Source organism: Sprattus sprattus (genome assembly GCF_963457725.1).
Source record: "Sprattus sprattus genome assembly, chromosome: 1".
Taxonomy (NCBI): Eukaryota; Metazoa; Chordata; class Actinopteri; order Clupeiformes; family Clupeidae; genus Sprattus; species Sprattus sprattus.
The window spans coordinates 74,563,591-74,587,105 of NC_137920.1; the positions used below are offsets into that span (position 1 = coordinate 74,563,591).

Genomic DNA, 23,515 nt, shown 5'->3' on the forward strand with positions numbered 1-23,515 from the left:
GGGGCGAGACTGAGAGGAAAGTGCTGGTCATGCATGTCAATGCAGGCTCCTAGCTGAGGGCTATGGAGGCATGATGAGGCGAATTTTTAACCTTATTTGTATTGTGTGTTTGTGTAGCCATGTGCCATTTTGGAAAGTGAAAGCCAGTGCGCAGCTTTTCACATGCTGATTCAAAAGATCGGTGACATGTTCTCGTTTTCTTTTTCCTCCATAGGTTCTGGCGAAAAAATGACATAGGTCTTACGTCCCCAATCGAGTCAGCGTCCTGAGCATCTCTCTTGGCAGCCTGTTTCACACACGTCCATGTTTTGCGCGGACCCCACATGGATTCGTTCAGCTTCCCCTTCGAAAGGATGAGCAACCTGGACATGCACCCTCTGAGTTTCCCCATCAGTCGGCTGTCCCCTGCAAAGTCCTCCGGCAGCATCGACCAGTACACCCACCACCACCACGGCAAGGGCGACTCTGCCTACAGCTCGTTCTCCGGTGGCTCCAACGCGCCCGATCTCTCCTCGCCCTTCTTCCCCGACGACCTTCACACCCACAACCTTCAATATGCAGACTTTAAGTACGTGAACGTTCCGTTTAACTCGGGCGCAGAGTCTGAACCCAAGAGTATGGACCAACTGTACCGCTCCATGGAGAGCCTCACCAGACGGAGTAACCAGGACGACGGCAACTGCAGCAACGGCAACCAGCAATGTAGCAATAAACAAATATATATCCAACCCCCACCCCCTCCTCCTCCACCGCCGCCTCCTCCCCCTGCTCGTCTAGATAGCTTGGTCATGATCAGAAACATGGAGAACATTCTGGAAAGGCAAAGCCCCGAAGGGCAACTGAGTGACAGGTCGCACCAGAGGGCCCAAGTGACGCCGCCGTCAATTCCCAGCATTCCCTGTTCTGGCCCAGAGGCAGCCTATCCCCTTCCGCCGGTCCCACCGTATTACCAGGGTGAGCCGGTGAACCGAGACGCCGCCGCCTCTGCTCAGCAAAAGTCGTGGAACACATTAAGCCGATTGGCCCAGAAGCACCCGAGCCTGACGGCGGAACATCACAACCAGCCGCCTGGCCAGGACTGCGCTGTTCCTGGAGAGGTGCAGCGCAAGAGGGCACACTCCGCCTACGGGGCCTTGCCCCACGCGCCGAAGAGCCCGGCAGACCACTGGCAGCAGCATCCTCCTCCTCCTCCGCTCACTCCAAGCTCAATCAACGGAAGTATCCAACACAAAGGCCACTTCTACTTTCTCACGGGCATTTGCAAGGCAGAGGGATCAGCCGGGGCCAAGCCCTTGACCAACGTCTCAGACAACTCTTGTGTTGACCCTCATAAGTCTATAGAGAAGGAGAGATTCCATGGTGTTGAGGGTATCCCGAGGACCAGCAGTCACAGGCGTTACAGTTATGACACACTGAGCGAAAGAGAACATTTCCCCCGTGCTCAGGAGCTGAGCGTGAGGAAGCAAGATGATGAGTACTTTGGCCACTCTCTTCACGGTAACAACCCGGTCCCACATATTTTGGATGCCCAAGAACCAGGGCAGAGACTCCTAGGTAGGGAGATCACAAGCAGACATCATAGCTCGGCCCATCCAATCTTCTATTGCGGTCCAGAGGAAAGTGTCCCAAATGCCCAACCACCCAGCCAACTGACGCTTATCCCGCCCCCCGTATCAGACCCACCTGTTCATGTGATGCAGCAAGAGGAGCAGGAGAGGAAGGTTAGGAAGCAGCCTTTAAACGTGCCCCGTGAGAAGATTACCAAGGAAAGCACCCCACTGCTCTACCACCTCACAGGGGCCAACAGAATGGCTCTCATGAACAAGTTCAAAAACGATTCCGATTCCGGAATGAGCTGTAGGAATCTAGAACCGAACAGCAGAGCCCAGCAACAGCCAGAAAAAGAGCGATCCAACGTGAAGGAGGTGAAAGGCACTAATATCTGTATTGACGAGCATGAAGACTCTAAGATTTCGCCACCTGTGGACACGAGTCTAGACGACTTCTCCTCTTATCCCTGCAACACGCTGGACGACTCCTTTAAAAAATACTACAAAGAGAAGCTCAAAGACGTCCAGTCTAAGGTCCTTCGGGAGACCTCTTTCAAAAGGAGGGACCTGCAGCCTCACAAGGTAAAACAGAGGCGTGAAGAGCCGCACCCCGTCCTTCAGGTGTTCCCCTCATCCCAGGACCCTCTGCACGTAGTAGATAAGCTCAGTCACACCTGGCCCCAGCAACAGTCGCAGGTGTCACAGGACACCAGGAGTAGGAAGGAGAGCTCCGCAGAGAACATCAGGGAGTCTGAGATGAGTGGAGAGAGAGAGAGTGACAAACCAGTTGGAAAGGAGAAAGAAAGGAAGGCTGTCCAGGAGGACGATACAAGGGGTGAGGAAACGGGGAAGGTGCTCAAAGTTGCTCAGCCTCAAGTGCCGCGCATCGGAGGCCGAAAGCGCCTGACCCCGGAGCAGAAGAAAATGTGCTACTCCGAGCCGGAGAAGCTTCACAAGCTGGACGATGTTCCGACCCACAAGCCCTCCAACTCGCTCGGCAACGAGGGAGAGTGTCTGCTCACGGAGGATGACCGTGATGGGGAACAGGGTATGGTGGCCGCCAGGAGGAAGCTGTTCGAGACCCGGGGTCGCGCCCTGTCTGCATCGAACCTATCGAAGAACACCCTGAAGCACCTCCAGCACAGTGCCCTAAGGGCCTACATGGAGCGGAAGACGGGTCAGAAGGCAGTCGAACCCCAGCAGCCTTGTCCTCAGGTGCCCAGCCAAAGGCACTCGACAGCAGGCAGGACGTCTGACTGTGGCCCCAGGCTTCACCACAGCAATGGAGGCCCGAAGAAGAAACTCCACAGGCCTCTCTCTGCTGGCCGCATCCTAGACTCTTCCTCTAGCTCCATCCGGTATGCCCAGTTCAGTTCCACCTCGTCTAGTGAGCATTCCCGACAGTCCAGCTGGAAGGAGGTGCTTCCGTCGTCTCCGAGTAAAGCTGCCTCTGTGGAGAGTCTCCTGGATCAACCCGAACAGTCCGGATTCTTCCGCGCTCGTTCCAAGTCAACACCTGATGCCCTCCAGGTCTGTGTCAAAACATGTAAAGTCATACTTGTGTGTGTTTGTTTATGTGTATGTGTAAGTGTGTTAGGGAGAGAGGGAGAGAAGGAGGGGGGCTGGGGGGAGAGGGAGACCCACATGGGTATGCACATACCAACTCTAAACAGTGTAAAAAGTGTTTCAGTTGCTTGATGACCGTTTCAGTAATTATGTTATTGTCATATAGTGTTCCTATTGTTACTTAACTACTTTGTGTCATAATCGCAGAATCAGCACTTAACAAAAGTATTTTGTTTTTTATAGGATCACATTAGTGACGTGTCATCGTCAGATTCGTCAAGGTGAGTGCATATCTTTGCCCTTATTATGTATTATGTTTTATTGTTAATACTTTTGATCATATTACATGATGTTTAGTATAAATAACCAGATTTTGTAACCTTAAATAGTGAAACGAGATAACTTGCAGGTCCCATTTGCAGGTAACAATGCATAGTAAAGCCAGGCCATAAGCCGGTGATTGTGCAACCTTTAGGTGAAGTTATTGTAATTGTATGATTTGGTCTGACTTGGCTTATTGTATGTGCACAGCACTCTGAAAGGAGACGTTAACGCAGTGGCGAATCTGACCCAGACTGCTGCCTGTGGGGTTCCGGAGGAGCGCCGTCACCTGACCCAGACTGCTGCCTGTGGGGTTCCGGAGGAGCGCCGTCATGTGACCCAGACTGCTGCCTGTGGGGTTCCGGAGGAGCGCCGTCATCTGACCCAGACTGCTGCCTGTGGGGCCCCTGAGGAGCGCCGTCGGGTCGTGGCCCCGAGAGGGAAGTCAATGGAGGAGCTGGGCGTGTCAAAGGTCATCAGGCCTGTTTGTCTGAGCCGGAGCTCGGAACAATTGGACCAGTTCCGTGGCAGCGGCAGGATGCACACGAATCCCACCAATCCCAGCTCCTACCAGAGCACAGAGAAGAGAAGCGTGGCAGAGGTCTCGGGCGCGGTCCAGCCTGGCGAATGGACACAGAGAGGGACTGGGCACCAGGAGGAGGAGGAGGGGGTGGAGGCTTTGCAGATGGAGTACCGGCACGCCAGGGGGGATTCCGCCTCCAGTGTGGCATCTCTTCCTGCGGGTGCAGTGGCACAGTCCTCTGGTCTGATGTCCACAGCGAAGCTCAGACAGTCTTCACAAGAGGGCAAACCTTTGTCAAGGTATTTAAGGACACTTAAAGCCATTGAGCACACTAGTAAAATACCCCCAACATCATGTTATATAATATACTCAATTCACATTTTTAGCTTTGAGACTATATTTTATCATCCCATAATTGTCATCTTTGAGATATATATTTATTACGTACGGACACGAAATGATCACTAGGTATAAATAAAGGGTTACTTAACATTTGCAGGTATTTGAAGCATTGTTTCACGTTGTCATGTGCCGTTCTTTCCCTAGTCTGTCTCAGGCAGAGCCTCCAGTGCCCTCTCAAGTGAAGGAGTGTTTACCTGTGGATGAGGCTGAGGCACAACAGCCAGACTCCTCTTATGAGGTGGTCCTCAGCCACGGAGTTACCACCGATCCCAGTCTGTGGCCTTCCTCACTTGATGATGATGATGAGGATGGGGAAGAGGAAGATGAGCATTCATCTTCTTATGACACCATGGGAATGGAGAGAACTCACAACTCAGCCCCTTCGTCACAGTCAAAGTCTAACGAGCAGTTGACGCCGTCTCCCAGGGCGACTCCTGGTGCTGAGACCAACGCAAGTACAGGGGGGGAGAGGGAGGAAGAGAGCCAGCAGGAGGGAGAGATGAAAGATGGGGAACAGGAAGTCCCGTCAGCGGGGGGAACTCCGGCAGAAGAAGAACCGGAGAAGAACGCCCCTCCTCCCCCACAGCAGAAGCCACAGCATCAGTGGGCGGTGCTTGTTCAGGAAGTGTCCTCGGCCGACCAATCCCTGGCGCGTTTGCTGCGCCCAGTGGCCAATCGCAAGACGGCTCTGATGCTCATGGAGCAGTTGCTGTCAGAGGACACTCTGCTGATGGAGGAGCACTACAAGAAGAGGCAGGAGGAGAGAGCCGAGAGGTGAACGCTCACTTTGACCTCCGCACGTCATGGAGCAGTTATATAACCCAGCGTCTACTGCTGAGGCTTTTACAACATCTTTCCACATGCCTTATCTTATCCCGCAGCCTCTATTGTTTAATTGTGTGCGAGGGAAAAGGGAATCAAGCCTTCCACTGTGTCATAAATCTTACCAGTCATGAGACACAACATCATGTGGTGCTCAACAATGGCAGTGCAATGACCGTCTTACTATTTTAAACTGCTTGCTCATTGCTTATTGGTGAAATTGTAGTACCCTGTATTGGTAGGGATAGGCGCGCTCTACTTCAAAAAATATATAAATGCGTTTTCGGGTGCGAGTAAAAGAATGTTAACTATTAGAAGAATAAAAACCGCACTCTCAAGCTTTTCTCCTTAATAATAAGACCAGTTTATTTCGCACAGACGCGTTTTGGCCTTAAGCCATCGTCAGTACCCTGTATTGAACACTGTCACTTACGCCATTAGAGTTAGGGCTAGAAGTGATCACTACAACTGCCTTTATTGTTTTAACTCTGTCGTGTGCATCTCAGTTAATAATTATATTTCTTCATTTAAGTGCAAATGCTGTTGAGGTGCCACCTGACCTCTCCTCCAGTAACCATGACGATGTCAGCGTTGAGCCCCAACAGGAAGCTGCTGACAGGATATCTGATGCGGATGTGATTGAGAAAAAGGTACCTTTTTGGTTATCGTGCATTTCAATATTCTGTGGGAACTAGACAATACATACATTCACTTTTGGTAACACATTTCATTATATTCTCCTTAGATAATAAGGAAATGCAGAAGTTGAGGACCGTTATTGTTTAATTATTATTTAGCTACGTCATTTAACAACAGAAAATAATATCACTTCGTTAACTTGTAGTAGTTCATAATTGTAGTTGATATTTAGGTTAATGCATGTTGGAGTCATATTTATACATATAAAGAATATTGCAGGGGATTTTGGCAAAAATTTTTAGGCCACTACCCACACATTTAGCTGTGTTGCTCATTCCACGAATGCACGATCCTTACAAGTTGTATCTCGTTGTAAAGGTGACTAATCAATTTCCAACGATATAAAATACAATACCAATCGATATTATTAAAGGGGAGAAATAACGTTTCCAAACTTTGTTTGAGGAGTTTATAAGTATTTATGAGTAAGTGTGATTGATTGTGATGGTGTTGGTGTGATTTGTGCTGATGTACTGTACCTTACCTCACCTGCACTCTCTCTATCTCTCTCCCCCTGTGTGTGTGTGTGTGTGTATGTGTGTGTGTGTGTGTGTGTGTGTGTGTGTGTGTGTGTGTCTCTGTGTGTGTGTGTGTGTCTGTACAGAGGCAGATGCTTGGCTGTGTGGAGGAGCGTCTGAGGGTCCTCGGGGAGCAGCGCTCCGGTCTTCAGCAGGAGGAGGAGGAGAACGGGGCGCGCGGCGCGGCCATCACAGCACTGGTGGCGGAGCGCTGCCAACCCACCGAGCAGGAGCGCTACGCGCTGTTCATCGGCGACCTGGAGCGCGTGGTCAGCCTGCTGCTCTGCCTGTCCGCCCGCCTGGCACGCGTGCAGAACGCCCTCAGCGCTGTGGACGAGCTCACGGACCAGGAGGAGAGGGTAAGAGGAGCCTGCACCGTCAATCACAGAACACATTCATAAATGCACATACAATATTTACACAATTCGGACTTCAGTTGTCTTTTTTTTGTCAGACTTACTTGTCATCAAATGTCACATACCGGTCTTCTTCACTTTAAAATTGGATAAATACATGAGGACACTTGAATGGTTAGCTAAAAGAAATTGTAATTGGAGAAAAAAAGACAACTGAAGTCTGAATTGTGTAAATATTGTATGTGCCTGTATGTAAATAATAGCCTACTCATAATAACATTTGTGATTATGCTGTTTATTCACTTTTGTCTTTCTAAAATCTTTAAATGTAACTTATTATAACACTGAAGACATTCACTGGTTAACACGGGTTGTAATCTGCTGCCTCAGTCCTTTGAAAGTTGCCGCTGTAATCAGCAGCAGTGTTTCTGTCAACGGTGAGTCATCGAAACTGCTGGCCAGTTTCGGTGGGTGTTTTCTTCATCACACTGCCCTCTAGTGGCAGAAATCTGAACACCATTTTGAATGTCAAATTCCACAGATGGGAGGTCAACCTTCTGGCGTCACTAATAATGTGGAATGCTTTGTTCATTAAGGCCGTAAACAACAGTAACAATCCTACACATCAGTGCCACTATTGTTAAATAACCCATTATCAGGCCTTCAATTCCTAATGACATGGTAGGGATTTCCCCATGTGTGTCCTAAAAGTGCTTGAGGCAGAAAGTGTTTTTTGACGATGCAAATGACTGAGAAAAAATGTATCACAAATGTGATGGGGTCATGGGCTCTGTGTCCTCAGTATATATGACACCTATGTGAATGCCCCTGATGGCCGACTCAATCTGCTCTCTCTCTCTCTTTCTCTTTCTCTCTCCCTCACTCTCTCTCTCTCTCTCACTCTCTCTCCCTCACTCTCTCTCTTTCTCTCCCTCACTCTCTCTCTCTCTCTCTCTTTCTCTCTCCGTCACTCTCACTCTCTCTCTCTTTCTCTCTCCCTCACTCTCACTCTCTTTCTTTCTCTCTCCCTCACTCTCTCTCTTTCTCTGTCCCTCACTCTCACTCCCTCTCTCTCTCTTTCTCTCTCTCTCACTATCTCTCTCTCTCTCTTTCTCTCTCTCTCTCTCTCTCTCTCCCTCACTCTCTCTCTCTCTGTCTTTCCCCTCGTGCAGGAATCCCTGGACAACCGCCACCATCTCTTGTGCAAGCAGCGTGACGACGCCAAAGACCTGAAGGACAACCTGGACCGGCGCGAGCGCGTGGTCTCCGTGTTCTTGTCCAAACACCTGACCGACGCTGAGCTGCAGGACTACCGCCGCTTCGTCCAGACCAAGGCCTCGCTGCTCATCCGCCAGAAGGACCTGGACGAACGGCAGCGCCTGGGGGAGGACCAGAGGGACGCGCTGCTCCAGAGTCTCCCCCCTTAGATGAGGCGCTGCTCCACAGTCTCCCCCCCCCTTAGACGAGGCGCTGCTCTACAGCCCCCCCCCCCCCCTCTTAGACGAGGCGCTGCTCCACAATCTCTCCCCCCCCCCCTTAGACGAGGCGCTGCTCCACAGTCTCCCCCTCTTAGACGAGGCGATGCTCCTCAGACTCCCCCCTTAGACGAGGCGATGCTCCATACCCCCCCCCCCCCCCACCCCCCCTTAGACAAGGCACTGCTCCACACCCCTCCCCCCCCAACCCCCCCCTTAGACGAGGCGCTGCTCCACAGACGAGGGGGGGGGGGGGGGGGGTTGGAGAGGAAGGCTCATCTGGCCAGCTGTTCCTCAGGGTCATCCTGCAGTGCTGACCCCTGAACTCTCCATCCATGATGCTGTGTCGTGTGAAGCTGCCTATATACAGCAGCATACACTACGTATATTCTGCCACCGCTTCCTGTTTGTGGAAGTGTAGGACTCTTGGACCTCTGTGCTGGTTTATTCCCCTTATCTGAGTACTTGCTTCAGTTTGAATCACATTTCACACAAGCTTTAAGGCTTTGAGCGTGGTTTGGAGTGGGTGCTGCTGAATATGAAAAGGATGTCCCCGCTGGTAGCGTTTGTAAATATTCATTTCATTTCATGAAGGCACTCTAGACAAAACCAAAAAAAAGGAAGAATGAAAAAATGAAGGAAAAGCACTTTGATATTTCCATGCACTCGTATACTGTATGTGTCTCTAAGGTCTCCTCTAAGGCCTCCTCTTTGTGTTTTAATCATTCGGTGCCTTTATTTATTTCAAGTTTTATGTTTTTAATGGCTGTCCAAGGACAGCATGATCATAAAAATGCGAATTTATCACAATTCAGTGGTGTTATGATCATATCTTTAAATCAGTAAGTAAATATTTATCCTTTTATTTCAACAGTTGCCTTTATATTGTACTGTGCTATACAATCCCAGAGGCGTTGATGCCACTATGTTAAATGTTGTCTGATAATTGAACTGACATTTTCAATTATTTCTCACACAATCCCTACTGACAAGACTGTTAACAAGTCTCTGGTAATACATGTACACTATTCATCCATACATAGACTGGATACATTTCTGACCCAGTTTGGACACTGGATTGTCCATTGTGTCATTTACTTATTTTGTCAAACTCACTAAATGTATGGATGACTCCAAACATTATGAAAGGTTGGACTGAAGCAACTTTTGAGACTGCGTAATTATGTGTTTGAGACATATTCAAAGCTTCCTGGATTCACTGAATTCAGGCAAATGTATTTTTTTTTGTTAAGAGTTTGTCGAGCTTGAAGGGATTTGCTCTTGGGCTCTCACCACCCTTCCTTCATAATAATCATTTCTCAGATGTTTATCAGATACAGACGTCTCTCAAAGAAAACCGCACACTTAAGCTTCCAAACATGTGCATGTATACCAGAGCTTGTCTGTCTTTATTTTTAAGGCGCACTGTACAGGGCACATGAACTCATCGAGCTCAATGTTATTTATGGTTCCCCCCTCTCCCTTTTTCACAAGCCATTTGTCACAAATGAGTTTTCTAAAATATCTAAGGAGTATATTCCAGCAAACTTTTCTCCTGAGATTTACGGCCACCGACATTTCAGTTGGATAAACATAATGGATGTTTGTGTTGGCCTTTGCTCAGAGCGTGACCTCAAAGGTTAAGTGACCCTGTGTCTCAAAGGGGCTGTGTTTATACGGCCACGAAGGAATTTGAAAAACAACCAGCGCTGCATTACTTTACGTTACAGAAACTCTACAGCCAACACAAGAGCACATTCTTGCTTTCATTAAGTGCTACACTATTTCCTATTGTGTTGGCTACATATGCACACACATGTTCCATTGATTTATTTCGTTGTGATCTGCATTTCACGACAGGCGTTTCTTTGTTTTGCCAGCATTGCTGAAGTAGGCTGGTTTGTTGTTGTGTGTTTGGATAGGACAATGCCATGGGGCAAGACGGGGTTATGTAATGAGACTCATGGCACTAGTTTGTTACATGGTTGCGGCCTTCGTTTGTTTGGATATAATATCTATCTCACCGTCAGTTTGGAATCGACATAAACAAGTGAACAACATATCATCAGCCGTCCATCTGAGTAGACTGACTGTTCTTTTACTTGAGAGGACTTTGTAGTTATTTTTTTTTCTTTTGTTAATGTTTGAGTTTCTTTGTTTTGTTATGATGTGAATAAATGACACATTTCAGTTTCATGTTCAATTGAAGCTATAAGTTGCTTTACTGTCTATTCATACACAGAGAAAAATCATGTGTGCTGTGCCTTATTAAATCAGGCAATGGTTGACCATGACTCAGAGTAATTTTGGATTGGCAGTTCAGCTCCGTCTGCAAGTGGTATCAGTTATGACAATATCCATACATTATTTCAAATTTGCTAACTTGCTTCCCAATTTCATGTTATACCTTATCTCAACTTTAGAGTACCAATAAGAGAGTGCTTGTTGAAATAAATGGATTAATAGTCTCCCTTTAATTAATGGATTAATGTACTAAGAGAAAGCAGAAGAGTCGCTGGTGGTGAGTGGACATCGTGTTGCTTCAGGGTGTGACCTTGTGTCATTTGGGAGGGAACGTAGAGGGTTGAAGAGCTAAATGTAGAACTGTTCTTGACAGTGAATAATGACAGGAAAATATTCATTTAAAAATAAAATAACCACAAGGTCAACAAAGTGGAATGCAAAGCAGTGCCAAGACGCTTGTTTTTTTTTACATTTTAACCTCTTCCATCCTAGATCATACTGCATAGTTTTACAATATGAAATCATATAAAAGTGTGAATTACGGGTGTGGGTTGAATGAGTGAAATATGGTGTTTTCAGATCCATCTATGGCTGAAAATAAAATTAAAAACAATAACATGTAAGTTAAATAAAATGTATTACCAATGAACAAAACACTCCTCTTTGCAAACTAATAATTGTTAAAAAAAAAACCTTACATGATCTTAGATCAGCCTGGTAAACCTTATATTATCAGCTTGTTGAGAAGCAGCTTTAGAACTCCTAGGTAAACTCAAGGGAATGCATTCACTCCCTCTCTCTCTAAATGGTGCCTGACTGGCTTAAAGCTCACCGTGAGGTAACGGTTGTTTGTGCCTGGTGTCTGGCAAGCCGCCCTGTCCTGGCCCACATCCCACTTCAGCTTGTGTGAGAGCAGAACCCATTTGTTCTAACGCAGGGTGAGAGAGAGCACAAAGCAGCAAAAATAAAGTGTGTGTGTGTGTGTGGTGGCCTGGGTGGAAATGACATCATGGAAGGGCGGGTGGTAGTGATGAAAGGGTATGAGAGAGTGAATAAGGACAGATAATTAAAGTGATTATTCACTTCTTACTATATCAAGATCGTGACATTTGACATCAAGGTCCCATTTACTAACAGCAATTGTTGTTAAGTCAAGCAAGTGCTAATAAGGTGTTAACTACTGCATTAAAGACTTAACTTAATGGTTAATTGATGTTAGTTAATAACATGAATAACGTTAATTGACAGAATCTAAAAGTGAAGTGATCTTTATTAGTTACAATGTTGATTCATGTATTACCTACCATCAGCAATGGAACCAGTAAATGTAAATGTTCCCACCAAGCGAGAGAGCCTAGGGCATTGATACACACCCTGTTTACCAGATCACACAAGGTAAGGTAGACGAGCCTCAGAACAATTGGGCAACAGCTTCAAGTTCTCTCATTAACCCTCAATGTTACAATGTTCATGCATTATATATGAAATAACTCCTGCATACTAACTCTATGTAAACACATGTTCCCTTTTCCCTATTGGATGTGGACAGTAAATGTGTTCATGTTTATATGTTCATATAAATATATAATATATATATATATAAAGATTTAGCAACACTCACACGTTGTGTGTACACAAACGTAATGCTCAGTGGGCTGGATGTTAAAAAGTGCCGTGTGAATATCTCTACTTGAATGAATATCTCACATTAAATTGGTCACGCACCCGTCTCTCTCCAGATAAGCTCAGAGCTATTTTGGAAGTAAATGCGGTTATTATTTTTTAAATCTGCCTCACGCACATCACACAATCGTCACAGGGATAAACACGAGTGTTGTAGTAGCTTGAATGTCCTCCCATTGATTTACAGTACGCGTCTCCAGCATTATAAACATTTGATTCTCTAAACTGCACCCAAACAAAGCTGATCCTGTCAAAAACGCTTGTTGGGCAAGATGCTAGCAATGACATCGCTGAGTTCCAAAGCACTACATCTACCAATCAAATGAAGATCTTACCTTTACTGTAAATTATCTGCAAGTAAACAATACTGTAAAATATATTATTTTATGTATGTATTCAGAAAATGTACCGTGCTTGTACCATGCATTCGAAAGGTCACAGATCATCAGAATACAATAGCTAGTATACCCTCAATATGATACAAATGACAAACACTTAATCAGGTGATCAGTAGATATACATTATTACATTATAATATAATTACTACTGGATCATTGGATAACAAGATTGTTGATTTGCAAATTGATATTATCACTCAGTGTCATAGTAATAACTAATCATAGTGCTACTACTATAAGTTCACTATTACTATTACTTAGTTACCACTACTACTACTACTACTACTACCTCTACTACTACTCCTACTATTAACAATAATAATAAGAAGAATCCTTGTCATAATAATAATGACTGTCATCATCGTTGTCGTCATCATCATCATCATATGCAGGTTAAATAATAATAATACATTTTATAATAGGGCACCTTTCAAGAAACCCAAGGTCGCCTTACAACAGTGAATAATACAGTGAATAATATGCACAAAGCAGAGCAGCAGCAGAGCAACAAGTTCAGTTGGCAGGACCTTTACAGGTTATAGGCCTGCCTAACTAATGAGCGGATGTTAATTAGTCCAAGATTGATGTCACTGTGTTGGTTGGAGAAGCCAGCGGTGGCCGACCTGGCTAGGCTGGCTAAAAGGCTGTGGTCCACCTTTCTGGGGGCATTTCTCGGAGGTCGGCGGCTATATGTTATAACTGGATAACAGGAAGAAGAGGCTCTGCAGTCCTGAGCTAGTTCCAGCTTCAGTCCTCCTGTGGCTCTTCACTAACGGAGTAAAACCACTCCCTGTGTTTGGACTTCGACTTCTTGGGGCCGATGGTGTGGGGCTGGAACAGCCGCGTGAGTGTGGAGTGGCCCACGTGAAGCTCTGCTTCCTGGAACAGCCGGGTGAGTGTGGAGGGGCCCTTGTGAAGCTCTGCTTCCTCCCTCTCTGGGGCCAACACCACCACCTGTTGGAGTATCTTGGGCTCCCCCAGCATCTCCCTGACCGTACTGGACACCCCTTTATGAAGGTAGTAGTAAGGCCTTTTGCCGCAGTTGTCTCTGATGCGTACGTCTGCGTCATAGCCTTCCACCAGTTGGGTCATAATGAACTCCTGATCGTGTATGGCAGCAATGTGAAGTGGCGTGTACCCGCCATAAGTCTTGGTATTTATGTCGATTCCACAGCCAAATTTCCTGGACACCTCAACGATATTGGTGACCATGTTGCTGTTACCACACTTGGCAGCCCAGTGCAGAGCGGTGAAGCCAGACATGAAGTCCCTCTTCTCAGCCAGGTTCGCGTCCTGAAGCAGGAGACCGTAGACCTGGTCCCACTTCCCAGCGGCTGATTTCACCAGCCACTCGTGCTCGTTCTGTTCCAATGGGACCAACTCGGAGTGCTTGGGCTCTTCTGAGGGTCTGGCATTCTTACAGCCGCGCCTAAGCAGCGGTGAGCCGAGGACCGCTCCCTCTGCACACGGTCTCCTCTTGTTTTGGGGGGTGTTGGGAACACTGTCTGCTGAACCCTCCTGACTGGTAGTGTCTTCTGTGAATTTAGTACACTGGGATTCTGTAGTCTGAGTAGCCGGCATTCTTAAAGGTAGTGCACAGGGCTTGTTGGTGTTTGCTGTCACTGTCTGGACAGGAGAAAAATGTTCTCCAAAAGCTGAATCATTTAAACTAATCACTTGGTTTCGGACGAAGCTAAGACATTGTCTTGGTTTTATGTCAACTGTTTTGGACCTCTGCAGTGCCAACTGTATGGGCGAATGTTCATCAACACGACATGGGGAGATATTTCCAGTAATGTGAGAATCAACGTTTTCTGCGCCCGTACGATCAGATACATTCTCTCCATCTTGAAAAAGTGAACTGCGTTCTTGTACTTTGTCTAATGTCTCTGCTACGTCTTCTGAAGACGGTCCATTTTCTGCCTTAAACTGTTCTTTGTCACTATCCTCATTTTCAGTATTCAATAAATGGTGATATTTCTTTTTAAGGAATAAATATCTACAATCCTCAAGCTCCTTTACGACTGCGACACTGTTTACAAATGTCTTAAAGAGATCTCTATTTTGTTTCTTTTCAACTGGATCAGTTGAGTTGAGTAAACTTCGAAACTTACTCAGAATGTCTGAATTCTTCACCTTTCCACCCTCTTTTATCAACATGGACAGAATAGCGTCTTGCGTTAGATCCATTTTCTTGTCGAGAACAGCAGAGGAGAAACTAGTTCTTCAACTGATAGAAGCGACCTGTCTACCTGACACTCGCCCTACCTGTCGTTTCCGGGAGAAAATGCACACGTGGATATCATTTAAATACGCATTAGGTCATTGTAAGAGTTAGAATAACCACTTAATTCACAAGACTAGCATCCCCAGGTCCTCTATGATAATGTTGATTTTTCTTTAGCCCACTTAAATATCCTGACATATCCTATTGTGTTTAAATGTAGGCCTAGTTGTGAAAAATAAAATCCTGTAGCCTATAGGGAAGCAATTGACTATGTAGAAAACATGTACTTAAATGTTCAAAACACGTAACATAGTCATTCGTATGGTATGCATATTATGCAGTATCCTATAAACTAAAGCCTAGCCAATAACTTTAAACATGCGAAATGACCTAGGGCACCTGGGGCAGAAGCTTAAAAACTACAACTCCCAGCTGTAATAGAAAAGTATTAGGATGGTATGTGCAATGGTAACGTAAGCTGTGCGTCTGCCCCGTAATCATTACATTGGATTCCATTTGATCATTAAGAAATATCAGAATGTCTAGTTTGGTTTGAAGCACTGTCCTCTTCGGGTTTGTGTAAAGCTGAGAAGGTCATACCTAAACCGTCCGGGACCAAGTGGGAGTTTCCAGGAAGTAGCCATATTGAAGCCTGTGAGCTTGTTCCACTCTGTCAGTGTACAGACAGTGATAGACGAGAGGAGCCCCTCGCCCAGCTCGGCAGTGAAATACACACATTCCGCAATATGGCTGCTACCGACGTTGACATATTTTCTGTAAGTGCATTGTGATTTATTTTCCCTTGAATAGCCTAACGTTTTCATTATGAGTTGCAATGCATTGCTGTGAATTTGTGGTATGTGATTTCCCTCGGAAAGTGTACGATACTGCTAGCCAATTAGCTAGCATACGAGCTAGCTCGAGGGAGTGTACCATCCAGCTTCAAGAAAGGACGGAGTTGTAGCTTAGTGATCGAAATTTGTTTCTCACTATACATTTCAGCACAGCTGACTCTTGATCTCACAATGGTTATTTGAGGACACCTACATTGAAATAAAATCGTTTACGTGCTTTACTTGCAACTGTGGGCAACGTTAATTTTCGGTCTCAGCAAATGAGATGCATCACCGCTGTCTGTTTTCTTCATAAGCTAACATTACAGCTATCCTATGCATACAGATAGCGACAGTTGTCCTTATTCTAATCGAATGTGTTCAATGGAAATACTCATCCAAATATGAGAAAACACCTGCGTGTGCGATTGTGAAATAGTCGCTTTGTTTTCAACATTGCCGATTGATGTCAACTCTTTTCATTTGACATCAAAGTTGTACTGAAGTTAAGAAAGTAGAGTTGCTATTATTCTAAAAACATAATGAAGCAACGTTTCAGTTACATACTATCTCAGAAGTAGCCAATAATAACTCCAGTTCTTCCAGCTGGACACCCACTGCACTGATTCTTGTCTGAAGAGCATTTGAAACCCAAATGGCAGGTTTATGTGGAGCTGTGGTATGCTAGCCTTTAACTAGAAATAAGACGCTATGAATCTGATAAATGTACCTTTCCAGATTGAAGATTACAGTAAAAAAAGTCTCCAACTGAATGTCTGCAGATAAGTGTCAAGAATACTGTGTGTGTGTGTGTGTGTGTGTGTGTGTGTGCAGGCATTCAAGATCAAGGGTGATTAACTTTCGGTCAGCCAATGAGAGATTCTCAAAGTTGTTGAAAAGGAAGATAAATGGATTAGGCCTATCTGTTGGTTGTAAATCCTTTCTTTGTGCCAGGCCCACATTGCGGGACTATCCACACTGAAGTTGCACCCTAGTCTATCCCCTAGCCTAAATGGTGAATCTGTTTGTAATTAGACTACTTTGTGGAGTAAGAATGAGATGCATTGGGTAAGTGAATCTGGTGTGCTCTGCGAGTTGCCATTGGTGTTCCTTTGAAGAAGAGTTCATGTGGATTTGAAGCCGCTGTGAAGTGTCAGCCAAAGCAAAGCACTGTCCCATTGTCTGCGGCTGTTTGTGCTTGGACTACTGATCCCGCTGCACAAACGAGGCCCTGTTTGGCTGACAGTTTGTTCGGACGAACTGGTCGGAAAGAATAGATTCGGCTTTGTTTCCTCCCGACTCATCAAAACGGTTCCCAAGCATCCAAACATGCTCTCAATGAGAAATGTAGACGGTCTGCTCCGTGAGATGCAAAAGTAACGTGTCTAGGAACCAGCTTAGGCCTGAGAGCAGACAGTTCAGACACATGCATGATGATAATTTGAGATCTCTTGCACTGCTCTGTCTCTCTGTTATCCCAGAAGGGACTGGAGCAGTGACGTTCGTATGCAGTGGGTTGGGGTTGAGGGTATTGATCAGATGGTCGGCCAGTTTATGTTTTCCTATTGACGCTTCGTTCCCTGTGAGTTCTTCTCAGCCAGACACGGATGTTGATTAGGCCATTTTGATCGGAGCTATTGATTGCCTTCAGTCAGGGAGGTCTATTTTAGTGTGTATTATGTAATCCCTGATTGTTCAGCAATAGTGTGTGAAGTCCATGGCAGATTACGATCGCACTGCCTAATCCAATTCTTTTTGCATTACCGTTATGTTTATGAGATGGCCCGGCAGTTGGTCTAGTAGCGTATATATATGGCTTCATCATTTCTGTTATTTCATTAGCGTGCTCAGAGTGCACTCCGGCAGAAATAGGTTGGTCGGGCTGCTGCGCGTCCGCATGACCTGATGCTTATGTCATAAAAGATGTTTACCATGCAGCGTGAGAAACCGCGAGGCATGACTCACTGGCGTTATTGGCTGACGACGCACGACTGGGTGGATATGCCTCGGCCTCGTATCCTATGGCCGTCTTATGTCATTTCATGTTTTTTTTACTCGACTGACAGTTCATAGGCTGAGATGTTGAGGGTATTTGGCCACAGGCAAACAGAAGGACTCCATTCCAGTGTTACATTCTCACAGTTTTCTCAGTCACTGAAGCCCCTTGATCGGTCTCTCTGTTTTCGTCATTTTGGATTCTCTTGTCCCGTATGAAACAGCTGTGCAAGGCTGTCTACGCATTTTAAAATTCCCTTCTTTCTCGTTCTCTTGGTCTTTCTGTTTCCCTCTCTTTTTCTCTCTATTTCCCTCTCTCTGTCGCAGCCTTTCCATTCCTGTCACTTTTTTGTAGTCTCTCCATTGCTTTCTCTCCATCGCTTCTCTTGTATCTATCCATTACTCTACTGTCTTTCTTTTCTTTCTTTTTCTCTCTTTCTCTCTCTCCCTCTCTCTGTCTCCATCTGCCTCCATCTGCCTGTCTCATGGGAACATTGAAATTACCTGTGTGTGCGTGTGTGCGTGTGTGGTGTGTGTGTGGTGTGTGTGTGGTGTGTGCGTGTGTGTGTGTGTGCGTGTGTGTGCGTGTGTGTGTGTGTGTGTTTATGCCATGGCATCCATCCAGTATTATTCTTGTTTGATCAATGCATGAAGCAGATGGGCTGCTCAGGTGTTCTATTCAATTACATTTTTTATATAAATGCCAATGCCAATAACAGTTAATATTGTCTTGAAACGCTTTACAGAGCACAGAACCTCAACCCCTTAGTGCAAGCCCTAAGGCGATTGGGATAGGGAAAAACTCCCTTTTAACAGGAAGAAGGTGTGCGCACTTACAAGCACCCCTGATGGATAGTCGTCACTGAGGTCCCTCCCAGCCATCTGTCTGAGAGGAGAAGCAGAGCAGGATTCATCCCAAATGTACCCCCACCGTGCCCAATATACCCCCACCTTCCCAAATATACCCCCACCATGCCCAATATACCCCCACCATGCCCAATATACCCCCACCTTCCCAAATATACCCCCACCATGCCCAATATACCTCCACCATCCCCAATATACCCCCACCATGCCCAATATACCCCCACCATCCCAAATATACCCCCACCGTGCCCAATACACCCCCACCATGCTCAATATACCTCCACCGTGCCCAATATACCCCCACCTTCCCAAATATACCCCCACCATGCCCAATATACCCCCACCATGCCCAATATGCACCCACCGTGCCCAATATAACCCCACCATGCCCAATATTACCCCGCCATCCCCAATATACCCCCACCATCCCAAATATACCCCCACCAGCCCAAATATACCCCAACTATCCCAAATATACCCCCACCATCCCAATTTCTGTGAAATGTGAGGTAGCAGTGCTCTGTGCACTCTGAGGGGTAGTCTGAAGGGTTAACAGCGTCTGTACGTCCATGTGATTGATCAGTTCGTTGACCAGTGGTCTAATTTAATGGTGGAGGTTATTCGCTACAAAATAAGCCCTGATTGGTTGGACTTGGACTATTCTTGCCTCCGGTTACAGCATGAATGTTCTACCCTATTGCCAATTTTTGTACAGATATTTACTTAACTGTCAGCACATAACGTTGTGGATCCTTCTCCGAATGGTTCGTATCAAAGAAGACAAGCCACTGTGTGTAGTGGTATATATATGTTTTCACTGACCTGTTCATATTTGTTCATAATATTCGATTCAAAGTTGAAGTGTACAGAACACTATCGTGTACACTGTCTTTCACAGTGCCATGACTCCCCCCCCCCCCCCCCCCCCCGGCTCCTGATGAAGCTCTTTTTTTAAAGCCCACCTTCAGCAGTCTGTCAGAGAGCTTTACTCACAGGGAGAATGAGGCGGACCGCACTCAGGCCTGCGCTTACAAAAATGTTGTTCTACACCACAAAACACGCAGCCATTTCCTCTTGACCTGGTGACTCCCCTGAGAAAGTCTAGGGTTTCATTACCAGGGGGGCCATTTAACTTCTGTAGACTCCAGACATCTCTGGAATCCTCCCTAAAAAAAAAAGCGAAACTAGACACAAAAAAAAATTAGTCATGGCTGCTTTTTTTTGGAGGAGTGTTTGAGCAACGTATCATATCCCGCCTGGTCTGTCAGAACTGGGAGTTGTTATCCTTCCTTCACATTAGCAGTTAGCGGCCCACCCCTTTTCACAACTCGCACCCTCCCCCACCACATGGGGAGTGGGGGGGGTTCTGTTCGATGAGAGCCTTGGCTCCTGTGATAACACTGTGCTTGTTTCGGTTCTACAGTATGCATTCCTTCGGTTCCCCGTTAAACGTTCCTGCAGTCCTCTGCTTGGTCTGGCTGTGTTCGGCTGGCTGAGTGCGCAAGTCTGCTGACCTCACCGTCAAAATATGCGGCCGTGCGGGAGAACTAACCCCACCCACTTTATGGGGAGGAGGGTTGGTGTGTGTGGGGCTAAGGTGGTGCTCAACTCTGTAGACATGTATACATGTTGTGTTGAGGCAAATTAGTGTCTAGTGTTGATACTTTTGTTCCTCACCGTATGCCAAGGTAGTAATCGGAAGTAACGATCATCATGATCAACTGGTCATTTTGTGAGGACGAATGAGAAAAGTTGAGAGTGAATTATCTAGGTGTGTTTTTGTCACTGACTCTATGCAGGTGAGAGTGTGTCTGCCAGTGTGGACTACCACTATTTAAAAACTATAAAGACGGAAGTGCCGTTCCCAAAAGCCGATTAGCCAAAACGTGTTCTAAGGCGCCATAGTTCCAGATGTACGCTGCACACCTGTGCCTTGTTTGCCACTTCCCCTCAGATGAGTACGTGGCCTTGACATTATGATTTAGGCTAAGATATCTTCTTAAATGATTTTGGAGGTGCTTCTGTTAAGAGGCAAGCTTGGGGAAACAGAGTGGTTCAGTATTATACTCTCTAGTCTTATAAATGCCATTGGCATCGCATTAGGGAAAAAGAAGAGGAGATGAATAGTTTGGGTAGTGGTCCTTTGAGGGGGTTTAGTGTGTGATGTATTGCAGCTGTGTTTTTTTGTAGGCCTAAATATTAACATTTAAAAAGAATGAATCGGTTCAGGCAGGGATTGTTGGACTAGGTTATGAAGTCATTATCATTTTCCTCTTGTTGACTCATGGTGTGTACAGGAATCCATTTTAAGATTGTTGGCAGTCATGTCTATTCATCTTTTTGTTTGTTTGTTTGTTTACAGAATGAAGAAAAGCGCAACCTGAGTTTGGGCGGTCATGTGGGCTTTGACAGTCTGCCCGATCAGCTGGTCAGTAAATCGGTGACACAGGGCTTCTGCTTCAACATCCTGTGTGTGGGTGAGTATCTTTTCCCTTTCTGCCTAACCGTGTGTCCGTGTCCGTGTCCGTGTCCTTGGCATGGGTGAGGGGGTGAAACTACAAGCTGTGAATGTAATTGTCTTCCTGATGCCAACCCTGCTTTCTCTGGCTCTTTCTCCAGGGGAGACGGGTATCGGCAAGTCGACGTTAATGAACACGTTGTTTAATACGATGTTCGAGAACGAGGAGGCGAGCCACTACCAGAACAGCGTGTACTTGCGGCCCAGAACGTACGACCTGCAGGAGAGCAACGTGCACCTGAAACTCACCATAGTGGACACAGTCGGTTTTGGAGACCAAATCAACAAAGAAGACAGGTGAGATGTTTGGGCTCATAGGTAAATGATGTTCCAACGATTTGACCAGTGGATCACTTGACTTCCTCATCAATTACTCAAAGTAAAAGAAAAATTAGGTTAACTTAATAATTTGAAATCAAAGTATCAAAGATGGTTGAATACAGCTGATCAGATCAGGCAAAAAGAGGTGTGGAATTATTGAATTAATTATTTTATTTATATAAGTTTAGCTGTGTCTATTGGACCACATGCAGAATAACACTGTTCATGTTTGACCTTTGACTCAACTGTGGGCAACTTGTTGTCATATGCTACGCTTATTTGACCATTTGCTTGTAAAACGATGCTTGGTTTTGGACCAGTTTTGGACTAAATCATTGAGCTTAGTTATCATTTGAACAACTGCTGATCCAAACCCTGCGTAGTACTGAGTAGTGCAGCTGTTCTTGTCAAGGCCAAAGTGTTGATGTAGACCTGAAGTCGAGTGCAGTATCCACTTTATTAAAAAACAAAAATGTAAATCTCAATGTTTCAAACTGCTTTAATGGGACTCTGCTGCTGTGGGCTTCATCAGAATGAATAGAGTGTAATTAATTAAGTAGCGTCTGCATGGCCCGGGGGACACGGCCAGCAAACTACTCATTCAAGTTCGTCTAACAGGGGTGGCGGAGGGGGAAATGTCCCTGAGCTCAAGGGAAAGGTCACGCTTTATAATAATGCACATGGGCTAGTAGGCACAAGCAGCATTTCTTTTCCCACTGAGTCACAAGGGACATTTATTATTATATCAAAGGTTGTTTTGCTAGTGACTACATACAGTATATGCCTAATTACTGCAGATTTCAGTGACTAGGTGGTATGTTTGTTCATTTAACACAATTCGATGACTTCCATTATACTCTTCTGTGTCTGGAAAAGACCTGGTTAAACCAAAAATGTCCGATTGATCTTCTTTTCACAGTTATAAGCCTATAGTGGATTATATCGACACACAGTTTGAAAACTACCTTCAGGAGGAGCTAAAAATCAAGCGATCCCTCTTCAACTACCATGACACCAGAATTCATATCTGCCTTTATTTCATCGCTCCAACTGGGCACTCACTCAAGTCTCTGGATTTAGTCACCATGAAAAAACTGGACAGTAAGGTACCTATGATCTACATTCATCTCAAATGGGGGGTGGGGGTGTGGTGTGTGTGTGTGTGTGTGCGCGTGTGTGTGTGTGTGCGCGTGTGTGTGTGTGTGCGCGTGTGGGTGCGTGTGTGTGTGTGTCTGTGTGTGTGCGCGCGTGCGTGTGTGTGTGTGTGCGTGCGTGCGTGCGTGTGTGTGTGTGTGTGTAAGTAGTAGTCCTGGTCACAGAATACTATAGTATGCTGCCGATCCATATTTGTGAATTCATTATTGAGTGGCCCTTAATTGGATGATGGCACGGAACTGTCTGTGACCCGTGTGAAAAGTGTTGGTGTGAGCCGAATCGATGTGTGTGTTAAAGCGTGAAGGGTGAGGGAGACAGAGACAGAAGAGAGATGGTGAGAGAGAGAGAAGGGAGAGAATGTCAGAGTGGAAGAGAGACAGAGAAGAGAGACGATGAGAGCAAAAGAGAGAAAGAGAGAGATGATGAGGGAGAGAGAGAGAGAAGGGTGAGAATGACGAGAATGTCAGAGTGGTGGAGCGAGAGAGAGAGAGAAGGGTGAGAATGTCAGAGTGGTGGAGAGTGAGAACAAACGAAGGAGAGATGTGAGAGGGGCTGTTTGGGAGGTCAGGTGTGTGTGTGTGTGTGTGTGTGTGAGAGAGAGAGAGTGAGTGTGTGTGTGTATGGAAGGAAGACAGATGGTCTAGCAATACGCAGGGAACGGTTCCAGCGCTGAGCTCCCACTCCCTGGGTGAATTCAGACCCAGTCGTGTCGTGCCAAAATCCTCTCTCTCGGATGCGTCACCCACTGTTGTGATGGGAGATTAGGTTGTGAAGAGAAGAAGGCTGCTCAAGCAATGGCTGCCTGTTTCATTGCTGCTACAGTCCCTGAGCTGGGCTTGGACTGGGAAGGACCAGTAGGCAGCAGACAGATGGAAATCTGCCCTTGACATGATGGGTGGCCCAGAGCTGTAGAAGTGGCAGTCTCAATGAGAAGAGCGCTACGGAAAGCCTAGCTCTATGTTTGTGGTTCGGGAGCCACATTTTTTTTCTTCTCTGCAATAAAGTAATGTCTCGTCTGTGGATAGTATAGCTGTGCGTCACT

General features: G+C 46.0%; 3 protein-coding genes across 4 annotated transcripts in view; 2 read left to right on the plus strand and 1 right to left on the minus strand.

Moving 5' to 3' along the window:
• Positions 1-323: 323 nt before the first annotated feature.
• shroom1 (shroom family member 1) lies at positions 324-8,184 on the plus strand (the record flags this gene model as incomplete). The annotated part of the gene is made up of 9 exons (XM_080846738.1): positions 324-3,080; positions 3,360-3,397; positions 3,648-4,060; positions 4,187-4,259; positions 4,507-4,817; positions 4,911-5,136; positions 5,717-5,834; positions 6,488-6,760; positions 7,930-8,184. 9 exons carry the CDS (start codon positions 324-326, stop codon positions 8,182-8,184), a joined length of 4,464 nt encoding a protein of 1,487 aa, XP_080702864.1.
• Positions 8,185-13,304: 5,120 nt separating this feature from the next.
• Positions 13,305-14,138, minus strand: sowahaa (sosondowah ankyrin repeat domain family member Aa; the record flags this gene model as incomplete). Its single annotated transcript, XM_080846749.1, has 1 exon — positions 13,305-14,138. The coding sequence occupies one exon, from the start codon at positions 14,136-14,138 to the stop codon at positions 13,305-13,307; it is 834 nt and encodes a 277-aa protein (XP_080702875.1).
• A 1,259-nt stretch (positions 14,139-15,397) lies between these two features.
• Positions 15,398-23,515, plus strand: part of septin8a (septin 8a) — a 19,231-nt gene continuing 11,113 nt past the window's right edge. Inside the window, exons 1-4 of one of the 2 annotated variants that reach the window (XM_080848773.1) lie at positions 15,398-15,560; positions 20,842-20,956; positions 21,099-21,294; positions 22,238-22,424. In XM_080848773.1, coding sequence (XP_080704899.1) covers positions 15,531-15,560; positions 20,842-20,956; positions 21,099-21,294; positions 22,238-22,424 — 528 coding nt within the window. In that variant the 5' untranslated portion in view covers positions 15,398-15,530. The remainder of the gene's footprint in view (positions 15,561-20,841; positions 20,957-21,098; positions 21,295-22,237; positions 22,425-23,515) is intronic. The other variant, XM_080848772.1, reaches the window with a different exon arrangement.